General features: G+C 40.0%; 1 protein-coding gene across 1 annotated transcript in view; it reads right to left on the bottom strand.

Moving 5' to 3' along the window:
* Positions 1 to 397: 397 nt before the first annotated feature.
* NOP14 (NOP14 nucleolar protein) overlaps positions 398 to 13,300 on the bottom strand; it is a 40,246-nt gene continuing 27,343 nt past the window's right edge. Inside the window, exons 13-18 of the mRNA XM_045019435.1 lie at positions 10,181 to 10,334; positions 7,041 to 7,200; positions 4,420 to 4,567; positions 2,625 to 2,743; positions 1,131 to 1,286; positions 398 to 711 (exon numbers count right to left, since the gene is read on the bottom strand). Of these exons, the coding sequence (XP_044875370.1) occupies positions 612 to 711; positions 1,131 to 1,286; positions 2,625 to 2,743; positions 4,420 to 4,567; positions 7,041 to 7,200; positions 10,181 to 10,334 (837 nt within the window). The 3' untranslated portion in view covers positions 398 to 611. The remainder of the gene's footprint in view (positions 712 to 1,130; positions 1,287 to 2,624; positions 2,744 to 4,419; positions 4,568 to 7,040; positions 7,201 to 10,180; positions 10,335 to 13,300) is intronic.

The following is a 13,300-nucleotide window of genomic DNA, read 5'->3' as shown; positions in this document are numbered from 1 at the left end:
GATGCTAATTTAATGTCAGCAATTTTGCAATACAGACGCCCCCCCGATTTACACAATCGTTCCATTCTGGAAAGCCTTGCGTAACTCGGATTTTGCACAAGTTGGAAACATATACCCGTACGTTATGCAAAAATTTCCACAACTTGAAAATCCTATTTCTGTCTTATGGAACTTTTTCCGTAAGTGTGAATTTGTGCAAGTATAACCCGGGGAGCATCTATATAAAAAATACACAAAAATGTCTATGCCTGTTACTTGATTCTTTTTAGAATACCCATACAATGCACCATAATATGGACTCTCAGAATTGGTCTGAAGTTCCTGTCAAGAACGTACAGTTTTCTGAACACCTATTAACCAAAATATTTCTCATTAATATGATAGTAAGTACAACAAATACAAAAGGATGTTATCTTTATTTTTCACATGAAAAAATACAGCCAGCTAACCAATTTATCAGAATCCTTTTTCAGACTGTTCTTGAAGAAACCTGTTTTCCACAAAAGGAATGCACCAAGATATAAAGTCTCCTCAAAATCCATCAGTTTATATATTTTACCTGAAAGTAAAAATATAATGTCCCATGGTTTCCTGTTGTAGAATGTCAATGTCTAATTTTTAAACTTCTTCCGCTTCATTGCCTTCCATTCACCTTCCTGTGTAGCAAGGCTATTGAAAAGATTTTTCACTTTTCTTTTTCTGTCAGAATCCCTATAAAAACAAACATATGTTTAAATCGTTATTCTGACGTCAGATAAAATAGGCAAAACAATATGTATTTTAATATTTATAAAAAGCTACATTTTTGAAACACCGCCTTCTGCTACAATTTAAATTACACATATTATAGATATGTTACTTAGAAATACACATTTCTTAGAAATGACTATATAAATGAAACCGCAAAATTCCAACACATTCAAAATATATAGAGGTTGATGAGCAATAAACATCAGGTAACTCTGATTGCAAGTCTTGTAGTGGTTGCTGCCAAGTTGTCAGACAACTGTTTTGACCTCAAAATATGGTTGACCAACATGTCAGTCCTGACAGGGACCAAGAGTGAACATTGGCCAGCATACAGAGTAACTCCACTGCCATAATTGCCACTGCCAGTAACCATATATTACCTTTCCATAATTTCTGAAAGCTGCATTCTAGCCAGGAATTGGTTATCTTTCCGGATCTCCCGAACAGCTCCTTTAAATTCACGTTTGTGTTTGTGAATCAGCCTCTTTCTTTCCTGCTCCTCCTTGCTGCCTCCCTGTTTCCTCCCAAACTCGAGGCTGAAATTAGAATGCATGTATGCATAAAATATTATATCAAGTATACTCTTTTATACTTCACAGGAACTAGCTTTTATATAGATGCTACTTTTTTTTTATAGTCTACGTCTTTGCACACTCCTATGGCAACTCTCAATACCAAGGGCTTAACAGTCTCACTTATAATTACATATTTATACGATACCATAACAAAAATATCTGACTACGTTATATAATTTAGATAAAGAGCAGATTTTCCAGAGCGCCAATACACAGCAATCTTCCACATGTAGCACTACATTCAGAAGTATAGAGGCAGAGAGAACCATACCAGCTGACTAAATCCAGAATGTCAGCATCTGCAGTTAGTGGAAAACCTGGACAAAAATGGAGTCTCACAATGTGTTCTAAGGTTAATATTTCTCATAATAAATTATAGGAAGGGCAAAATGTGTCTGTGTGTTTGGGGGAACGGCGGATACCTGATCTGTTTCACCCTTTCGGCAAATAGCCAGAGGGAGTTTAGGATGAATGCAAATAGTAGGGCAGATGCAGTCTTTTAACGGAGACCAACACGTAAGATAATTTATGATAGTCACTAGTGCCCTAGTGAATCAGCAGCCAGTGAAGAGTATTGGTGTAATATGCCCTTGCTGGTCTACCTGAGTCAGAGTGCAACTGCATTTGGTATTAGTAAAAGCTCCCAAATATCTTTCAAAGTTAATGCCCACTACAATCAGGATGTTGCTATAATCTAACCCAGAACACAAAAAGATACATATGATGTGTATGTGGAAAAGTCTATATCTGACAGGAAGGGGTGAAATTTCTTGGTCAGACAAACATAAAAAATGTGTTTCTGGCCATTGTGGCAATCTGGGAATCCAGGAAAGCTGAGAAGTCTAGACAGACCCCCAAAATTAAGAACCAGTGTAAAGTAGATACCCAGATTGTATTTTATGTTGTGTTGGAGGTCAGATCAAATGCTCATAATGGTCCTCCTGGCGTTAAAGATCTATGAATCTATTATTGAGGGAGAAATGAATAAGAGCTAGGAATAGTCTCCAGATCTCCTGATTTCCAGTCCTATACTCTAGCCATAAAACAAGACAATCCGTCCTCCATTTCTCAGGATTCCTCCTTCCCTTTTTTAGGGTTGTCCATCTTTGGCAGCATGTACACCTAATGTAGGAGACGCAACTCCATTCCCCTTGTTTTTCCTACTTTCCAGAAGCCTACTCTGCTTGGAAATTTAGAAAAGAATGACAAACAGCCTTTAGCTGAAGCCTATCTCCATGCTCCTCAATGCCTAACCTGCAGTTTTGCTTTCTTCACTTCTCTAAGGATTACTGTACTTACACTTTCACAATTTTGGGCATGTACAGTTTCAATGGCACAGGCTTCTTTTTCTCACATACCAACGGGGTATAGTGTTTTCCTTTGTCCTCTAGCTCTTTCAGAGCATTTTGATGCAACTCCTGAAAATGCAAAATGAGGTTAGGATTTTAAAAGCTAATCAAAGATATCACATTTTACAAACCAGTTATTGGCTGTCTCCGGAATAATGTTTTCCTGGCTAAGGCATCCTCAACAAACTATCTTCTCTTTTAGTAAGATCACAATTAACCTTTAGGATATTTGCTAGTCCTGAAGAGTTTTAAACCTTTAGGTCTGGCTGGTTTCAAAAGGCTTTCCAAGGTCTACAGGGGGTGCTGTGATGGACAGCAAGAAGGGTCTGTGGCCAAAGAGAAAAGAGGCCAGGTTGGCATGACTGACAACAGACTAAACCTAGTTTAACTCAGCTCCTGTTTCTCAGCTTAAAAACTCTAAGGCTGAATATTCATTGCTCTAAGGGTTAAATTTTGTGACTCTAACATAGCCTATCCATGCCATCGACATTACATCAAATTCTCTAACATATTTCATGCTGCCTCTTCTGCTAGAGAGGACGCATGCTACTGCTAAGTAAGACGGTCCATCGTCACTGAATGCAGAAGAGAGTCAGGCTACATTCAGATCATCTTATCCTTCCATCTCTGGAAAAGAACTAACTAACTGGTGAAGCTGACAATACATATTTATACTGGTTTTATTAAGGCACCCATGTCCATGATATCTATTACTTTATTTGATGAATTTGTTTGACTGTACCAGTGACTTACAGATTCATACAAGATCCTAAGAAACAGCACTGTCAGAATGCTAGTCCTATAAAAAGGAGCTACTTAAAGAGTTACCACAATGGAGATGCCTTAAATGTTACCCTCTCCACTTAAGTTCCCTCTAAGCTTGCGTGACTGTGCAGCAGGCTATCAAGGACTGTGTAGGTGGGGAGAGGCGTCTCTCCCCCGGCCCCAGACCCGGAGCTGCCGCAGCCGGGGAGAGGCACCGCTCTCCCAGCCCCAGGCTGCTGTGGCGAGAGGGAACTGGGGGGAGTCTTCTCCTCTTGCTGCAGCCCGCACCAGAAACCCCTCATCTCCAGCCCCACCCCAGAGCCTAAGCCCTCACCCCCAGCACACCCCAACCCTCTGACCCCAGCCCTGAACCCCCTCCCACACCTCGAACCCCCCTTATCCCTGGCCCCACCCCAGAGCCCAGCCCTGAGCCCCCTTCCACTCTCCAGACCCCTCAACCCCACCCCTGCCACACATCACCTCCATATTGGTGCACGTAACAAAATTCATTCTACACATGGATGTAAAAAATTAGAGGGAACATTGCAAAAAGGCGGGTTTGGCTGCACCATGGAAAAATATCTATGCAAAACATTATGTACACACTCCAACTTTTCCACAGAAACACTGATTTAGTCTTCAAATTGTCTAAGGGCTTGTCTATAGACCAACTTAGTGCACAACAAGCTGGGGTGTGACTTTACAGTATAACAGTCGTAGATCAATGTGCCTTACAGAATTTTTAGTGTGCAGCAGCAGGGACCACATGGGCACTTAGAGTGTGGCAGGCTAGCGCATCACAGATTCATACCCCAGGTATCTGCACATCAAATCCTAAAAAGATAACATGCTTGACCTTTGAAAAAATATTTCACTTTGTTTTTATTTTTAATTAGCTTTACGTTTTTTGTTAGCACATATTGTGACCCCAGAATTTACTAACTTCTACATGAGCAATTAGTTTTTTGGGGAACATTTACCTGCAGTGGTTCAGGGTATTCACTCACTGGTATATGTTCTGTAAGAAGTACTCTGATGGGCTGCATTATTTCATGGAAGGATGACAAAGATTCATACAAAGCTGCACATTTCTTAATGAGATCCAAACACATGGCTAGACATGATAACCTGTTAGAGAGATGTACACAGTCATGTTAAAATGTTTCTGCAATAATTTTACTGCATAATTAGAATATGCAGATGAAAGTTTCAAGAGCTTGAAACTAAACGAATTATAGGCAGGGCTGATAGTGCCACCTATTTTAATGAGAAGTGGCAGGCAACCTTAATAAGTTCTCTGTCCTCATGTTTTGGAGGAGGCACTTAAAATTTGGCATAGGTTGCCTTTTGTGTCAGGGTTGTGCCTTTTGCCATCTTTGTGAAAATTCACCCAAAACTGGCCAAGTTAAAAGCCTCTGAAAAATTTCAGTTTGCACATGCTCAGTAGAGACTTCAATTTTAGAAGCTAAATTTCTGAAGATTCCATCTTGACTGAGCATGGCTCAAGCTTCCCAGAACTCCTAGTGCTGACTATACTATGCATATACCATCCTCACAAAGAGCAACTGAGCAGGCTCCATCCCCTCACATCTTCTAATGATGACAGGACTCCACATGTGCCATCCCCACAGAGTGAATGAGCATGCTCCAGCTTGGGGCTATACGTGGCAAAGCCCAGCTTTCCCTACAGTGATTGCTCCCAACCAGAGGGATGTCAAGGGCTGGAAGTGAAACTCTCCTAAACTCTCAATGTTCCCTGGCACTCAGGCAGCATGGAAGAGAAAGCTGTCTAATTTAAAGGCAGAGGGAACAGCAGGACTGAGGGGAAGGGAAGGACTAGATAGGGGACAAGAGGTCTGGTGATACAAGGACTGGAGAGATGGGGGGAAGCTGGAACTGGTTGGGCAAGAAGAGTGGGATTCGAAGTCAGAGAAGAAAATGGCAGCGGGGGATGACAGACAGTTGGCTGGGGTGGGGAGGAGAAGGGGTGTGTGTGCTTGGGACTAGGAACCAGAGCATATATATGGGCAATTGGGTAAGGATGGGGGAGGAAGGGAGACAGATCCAACCAGGAGCCAGGGTGCAGGGGAAGAATTAAGACTTGCTGTGCAAAGTGACTGGGACAGGGAGACAGTGAGTGGGGAGACCTGGGCAAGGGGATGGTTTGATGGGATACTAGATGGGGAGGGCTCTGAGTTACTACAGAGAATTATTTCCCAGGTATCTGCCTAGTAGGTCTGACCCACATGCTCAGGGTCTAACTGATTGCCATATTTGGGGTTGGGAAGGAATTTCACCCCAGGTCAGATTGGCAGAGACCTTGTGGGTTTTTCGCCTTCCTCTGCAGCACTGGGCACAGACTACTTGCAGGTTTAAACTAGTGTATGGTGGATTTTCTGTAATGAAGTCTTTAAATCACTATTTGAGAACTTTAGTAACTCAGCCAGAGGTTAGGGCTCTATTACAGTGCAGGTCAGACTAGATCAGTGGTTTTTCAAACTGTGGGTCGCGACTCAGTACTGGGTCATGGAGTGTAAGGCACTGGGTCACGGCAGCTCTGGTCAGCATCGCCAACTGGGCCATTAAAAAGTCCCATCAGTGGTGCTGCCCGGCTAAGGCAGGCTAGTCCCTACCTGTTCTGACACCGCGCCACACCCCCCTCTCTGGGGGGAAAGGGGGCTGCATGGGGCTCTGGGCACTGCCCCCACCCTGAGAACAGATCTGCAACTATACTGAGCCCTCACAGCTGCAACTGAAGTCAGTAGGAGCTATGCTTTGAACATATAAAGTGCTATACTTCAAAAAATCAGGTCCCAGGAATCTCAAATTGGCATAGAAAATTAGTGGAAACTTTTGACCTTAATCTCCATGCCTTAGTTCCCTGCCTGTAAAATGGGGTAATATCACTCCCTCACTTCACAAGGATTTTGTGAAGATACATTCATTGATGTTTGTGAAGCACTCAGATATTATAGTGATGAGTGCCACCGAAAAGCCTAGGAAGAAATTAATAATTCTGTCTTCAGAGTAGGATTTGAATAGTGTGCAGTAAATAAGGCCTATGGCCACACAAGGAACAACGAGGATAAACTATTCAGTAGCTGCTCATTAAATAAACATAATCCATTCTGTGCACCGAATGAGGCTCAGACTCTGTGGAAAAACAGAATGTGATCATGTAACTGAACACTGAATCACAATGCATATCCACAACTTCTGAGCGCTTGACTTTGCGATCTTAATAAAGTTCTTTTGATGTGGTTATTTTTGCATGTAATCAAGATTTATTTCTTGCTTAAGGGTCTGACCCTTCAAAATGTTTAGCAACTCCTGTGGGGTGCTGAGCATCCTCAAATCTTAAGAAGGCCAAAAAGAGTTGGCGGTGCTTAGCACTCACAGAAAGTGCTTTGCACTTTGCAGCATCAGACCCAAAGAATGGTATATTTTATTTAATATGTTACAAGAACCATATGATGAAAATAATTTATGACAGTTGTCCACCCTCAGCTTTTGTCCTAGAAGGTACATGCTTGACAGAACACTGACACCGAAGTTACACAAGAAATAACTTGGAGTTTCCCCTTACATATTCTTCACATACCTGAAATGATTCATTTCTGTTTTGCTGCTTTCCTTTAATCTAGTCACAATACTGAGTGGCAGATTTTGCTTTTTCCAGGTCTCCATATCCTTCTTATCACAGACCAAGAGTAATTCTGAATTTTTTCCTGCTGGTCTGAAAGGATGTACTAGAATATAGCCTAAAAAACCAGTTACAACAGTTATATACAGATTAGTTCTCAAAATTAAAAAAAACTTAGTCTTAAAACAGGAAAAAGCTAATTTATAGTTTATAAAGATCCTTTATTAAAATTAGGCTATTTCAAATATACACAATGCTAATCTCTTTACAGAAACATTAGGCCAGTAGTAAAGTCAGCGGGGGTAGGGGAGAAAGACAGTGGCACCTGTAGGGACTAGAATAAGAGATCAGCTGGAAGAGGGAACTTGCAAAGCAGTAGGGATAGTGGTGTCAGGAAAAGTTTCACAGCTAGGGGAGAATCAGGAAGGTTAGTTTGATGTGGTTATCTAAAAACCACGATGGCATGGTATTTACCAGAGGTGGTTTTTACCAGGTTAAATCACAGTTTTTGCCGCCCAGTGAAAAACTAATTAGCCCCAGTTTAAGGAATTTTCTATGTTAAAATCTGTTTAATTAATGCATACCGCACTACACTTAGTTTTAGGTACACAGTCAAATTAAGCAGAAATTCATAGATTTTATTTGTACAACCCTAAATTAAAGTAAAACTGCAATGGGTGTAATAAGAAGATATGTAATTATAATACTGCACATCGGAATGTCTATGCATTTTGATTCAGTGTTTTCTCAAGGAAGTTATATCTGTCATGACTCATATTTCAGTTTTCAATATTATATAAACAAAAGTCAAAGATATTTCATTATATGAAAATGACAATAATGCAGAGTTGTGGGCTTGAAGCATTAAGCAATCAGAAGCCTGCAGAGTTGCAGACTACCAGTCCAGGGCCATTTGGTCATGCAGCATTCTGTAGCAGAAATCCAACTTTGACACAGTGGTTAGACCAAAACTGTTCCTCAGTTCTGAATGAATGTATCCAAAGTTTGAAAAAATTTGTTCTATACTTGCTGAACTTGCTGGATAATGATGCAATAATTTCCCCCCGTTTCCTGGTTTAAACTGGCTTTAAGCCAGTATTTACCAGCACCCTGTCCTAAACTAGTTCTCCCTGGGAAATTGCCAATCCTGATAAAGAAAAATAAATCTGTGCAATGAACATGTTTTTAAGTCCTGCATGCTTAGAAAGGAGCTCATTTCAAAACATTTTAGCAACAAAAATAAAAATATTTTTATTAAGTTATTTATATATTATATTGACATTGATGCAAGTGGCTCTTTATACGTATGCAAGAGAGTCTCTGAAAGTACAAAAATGACTCAGGAGGTAAAGATAGATGAGATTTTGGTTTTAAGGCTCCAATCCTGCAAATGCTCATGCTTAACTTTACTGTATGTAGTACCAGTAAGTCAATGGGACTACTCCTGGTAGTGAAGTAAAGCATGTGCACAACTGTTCACAGGATCAGGGCCTGAATGTTTAAATTATACTTATCTGCACTACTTCTAAGAGAATGGCAGACAGTATTTATTCTACTTGCATGTTTGATCAATGTTACCAAAAGCTACTTGCCTAAAAATGACACTTCTCCCCCAAAGGAAGAAGAATGGACTTTTTTTTTTTTAAAAAGGGGAACAATTTTTTCTAAAGCCTTAAGTACATCTGAATCTGCATTTGAGACATGCTCGTTCAGTCTTTTCTTAGGATCTGTTCCATATCACTTCCTAACAGGAAAGGCAGATGGATCAGGCCCTCAATATTAAAATAATGGAGTTATATTAAATTATGTTACTAGCTGTTAAGAAGAAATGTCAAGGAATTTATTAGTAGCATTTCAATATGTATCACAAAATTCGGTGTGAACTCATTTTTAAATATCCTGTGTCAACAGACAACCAAGCTGCCAGGAAATCATATGAAGCAAGTATTTGGCAGAGCCAAAGCCATATTAAATTGCACAGCAAATATCTCAGTAGTTCTAATGTGAATTTCTAAAATATGATTAGATTTTTTTATATATGCTTCAAATACCAAAGATTTAAAATATCTCACTCAGAAATGTTGATATTCTACGTGGAAGTAATTAATATCTATATAGAAGAGTGTTGCTGTACCACTAACAGACATTTTATTTAACTTTCCCTCACCATACACATAATTAGAAACCAGCAGTACTTCTAGGGAAGTTTCACATTGGTAACAATTTACAGACCTATAGACTATAAATCATATCAAAGTTTGAACAATGGAGAAGGTATTGCAAGCAAGCATTTGATTTCCATGATTTGGCAACAACTCTCCTCTTCCCCTTATAGGTGAATTACTGTCACTAAATTCCTTGACAAAGAAAAAAACCCATCATTTTTGCACCTAGAAATGGGGCACTGAGGAAGAGTGCCCAGAGAAAGAGAGAGGCTGGCATGGAAATCATGAGCAAGTAGAAAAGGCCAAATTAAAGAGAGAGTCTTAGTCTACATGGTATTCATTAGATGATGTTGTTGAAAAGTGCTAAATATGAAGATTGCTCTATGTTACAGGACAGATTGTCCCCTCTGTTAATATGAGTGCAAGGGTTGGCAAATCCAGACAGGTATGTAAGGAGGAAGAGTATCAGCTTTGTGGCATACACCTCCCTTGTATCCTGATTGCATGGAAGCCCCACTGCAGTTCTTCTGGCATTTTGGTTAACAGGTGAAGAGTGGGTAGCATCAGCTGCAGTCTGCAGCATCAATTGCTACCCCAACAACTCCACAGACATTAACTTTATCAGCATTAACTCACACTGGTTTCCTCACTATACCATGGTGCCCAAAGGGGAAGGAGCTGTTTTTCTGTGGGGGCTGGGAAGCAGTGTGGAAGACAGCGGCTTTAATGCAGATGGCGCTTGTGTCTGGTGGATCTCCTAGGAATTGCAGCATTTGAGAGCTTAGTTTCCTGGTCAGCTCAGGAGATCTATCTAGGAGATGACTTGGTCTTTCATTTGGAACATAAAGCTCTCAAGGTGGAATTTTTAATTGCAAGGAAGCTTGAGGTATAAAAACAATGCACATTCATATTTATCACTCCAAGCAAACTTACCTTGTGGTCGTTTCTGAGGTATAGATAAGTGAAGTACTCCAACGAGGAAATTGATAAGTTCTGGTATGAATCGTTGAGATAGTGATACATATTCCAGGAACAAACAGCACACAAACAATCCTTTAACAACATCTTGTAGTGTCATGACTTGGCACTAACAAAAAATAAAAAAAAAACCCTGCATTAACATATTAGTATGAAATTTAAGGCTTTATGCCATGAGCAAAAATAATAACCTCTGATAAAGAGATTTTAATAAGTTTCACAAAAATGTATGATCTAAACAACTGGTCACTTTTAGCAGCTTTTAAAAAATTAGCTAATACATTTTTTGCTGGGGTCATTTTTAATACATGTTGCTGCTCTGTAGTAAAATTTGACACCTTATCTCATTGAAGGGAGGATGTGCAGCATTCAGCAGAAACCTTGCCAAAAATACTTTAACCACTAGAGGGCACTAAAGCACAAGAATTACTTCCTTTTTATATCTTGCCTTGTTTCTGATATACACCTCTACCCCGATATAATGCTGTCCTCGGGAGCCAAAAAAATCTTACCGCATTATAGGTGAAACCGTGTTATATCGAACTTGCTTTGATCCACCAGAGCGCGCAGCCCTGCCCCCCTGGAGTGCTGCTTTACCGCATTATATCCGAATTAGTGTTATATCGGATCTCGTTATATCGAGGTAGAGGTGTACTTATTCTATTATTTGCTCGTCTGTTAAATTTAGGTCCTACAGTTTGCATCGCGATGGTGTGATATCCACTTTTAGAAAGGAACTAAAGAACAACCAGATTTCAAAGAAACTCTGCACCTCAGATGAGATAGGAGCAACTGAATCTGGACATTTCAATTATATAAATAGGGCTTTAGGATTGAAAAATGAGTCACTTTTGTTCAATATATTTCAATGTAGTTAGGCAAGTTCTGGAGGGACAGAATAGATATTTTATTTATAAAATCAACTGTCCCTCTTAAATAAGAGCTATTAGCATATATGGAAGATAGCATCACTAATTAATAGGATTCATTAATCCTGAATTTCATGACTCTCACAGACTTTATATACCAACAAAAGAATGGCTATACTGGGTCAGACCAATGGTCCATCTAACCCAGTCTTCTGACAGCAACCAATGCCAGATGCTTCAGTGGGAATGAACAGAACAGGGATATTATCAGGTGATCCATTTTCTGTTGTCTAGTCCCAGCTTCTGGAAATTAGACATTTAGGGAAACCCAGAGCATAGGGTTCCGTCCCTGACCATCTTAGGTAATAATCATTGATGCACCTATCCTCCAACAAATTATCTAATTCTTTTTTGAACCTACTTATACTTTTGGCCTTCACAACTTCTGGCAACAAGTGCCATACGTTGACTGTATGTTGTGTGAAGAAGTACTTCCTTATGTTTGTTTTACACCTACTCCCTATTAATTTCATTGAGTACCCCTGGTTCTTTTGTTATGTGAAGGGATAAATAACACATCCCTATTCACTTTCTCCACACCACTCATAATTTTATAGACCTCTTACCATATCTCCCCCCTTAGTTGTCTCTTTCTAAGCTGAACAGTCTCTCTTTTTAATCTCCCCTCTAATTGGCTCTGTTGCCTCTCTCTTTACCCTTTCCAATCCTAATATATCGCTTTTGGAATGGGGCGACCAGATCTGCATACAGTAGTCAAGATTTGCGCATATCAGCGATTTATATAGTGGCCTGATGATATTTTCTGCCTTATCATCTGTAACTTTCCTAATGGTTGCCAACACTGTTAGCTTTGTTGATTGCTGCTGCACATTGAGCAGATGTTTTCATCTGCATGGACGTCTTACGTCTTCAGAGAACTATCCAAGATGACTCCAAGATCTCTTTCCTGATTAGTTGTAGCTAAATTAGCCCCCATCATATTGTATGTACAGTTGGGGTTATTTTTTCCAATGTGTATTACTCTACATTTATCCACATTAAATTTCATTTGCTATTTTGTTGCCAAATCATTTAGTTTTGTGAGATCTTTTTGAAGTTCTTCACAGTCTGCTTTGGTCTTAACTATCTTGAGCAGTTTAGTATCATCTGCAAACTTTGCCACCTCACTGTTTACCCCTTTCTCCAAATCATTTATGAATAAGTTGAATAGGATTGGTCCTAGGACTGACCCTTGGGGAACACCACTAGTTACCCCTCTCCATTCTGAAAATTTACCATTTATTCCTATCCTTCGTTCCCTGTCTTTTAACCAGTTCTCAATTCATGAAAGGATCTTCCCTCTTATCCCATGACAACTTAATTTATGCAAGAGTCTTTGGTGAGGGACCTTGTCAAAGGCTTTCTGGAAATCTAAGCACCCTATCTCCACTGGATCCCCCTTGTCCACATGTTTGTTGACCCCTTTAAAGATCTCTAATTGATTAGTAAGGCATGATTTCTCTTTACAGAAACCATGTTGACTTTTGCCCAACATGTTATGTTCTTCTATGTGTCTGACAATTTTATTCTTTATTACTGTTTCAACTAATTTGCCCAGTATGGACGTTAGATTTACCAGTCTGTAATTGCCAGGATCACCTCTAGAGCCCTTTTAAAATATTGGTGTTACATTAGCTATCTTCCAGTCATTGGGTACAGAAGCTGATTTAAAGGACAGGTTACAAACCATAGTTAATAGTTCTGCAATTTCACATTTGAGTTCTTTCAGAACTCTTGGGTGAATATCATCTGGTCCCGGTGACTTGTTACTGTTAAGTTTATCAATTAATTCCAGAACCTCCTCTATGACACTTCAATCTGTGACAATCCCTCAGATTTGTCACCTACAAAGGACGGCTCAGATTTGGGAATCTCCCTAACATCCTCAGCCGTGAAGACTGAAGCAAAGAATCCATTTAGTTTCTCCGCAATGACTATCATCTTTAAGTGCTCCTTTTTTATCTCGATTGTCCAGGGGCCCCACTGGTTGTTTAGCAGGCTTCCTGCTTCTGATGTACTGTTCAGGACGGAAGTGTCAGTAGAAAACTCACTTCATCAGATGCATGGAGTGGAAAATACAGTAGGGAGGTATAAATACACAGCACATGAAAAGATTGGAGTTGCCTTACCAAGGGGGGGTGGGAGG

This window comes from Mauremys mutica, chromosome 5 (genome assembly GCF_020497125.1).
Source record: "Mauremys mutica isolate MM-2020 ecotype Southern chromosome 5, ASM2049712v1, whole genome shotgun sequence".
Taxonomy (NCBI): domain Eukaryota; kingdom Metazoa; phylum Chordata; order Testudines; family Geoemydidae; genus Mauremys; species Mauremys mutica.
This window is presented reverse-complemented; position numbering and strand designations above follow the sequence as displayed.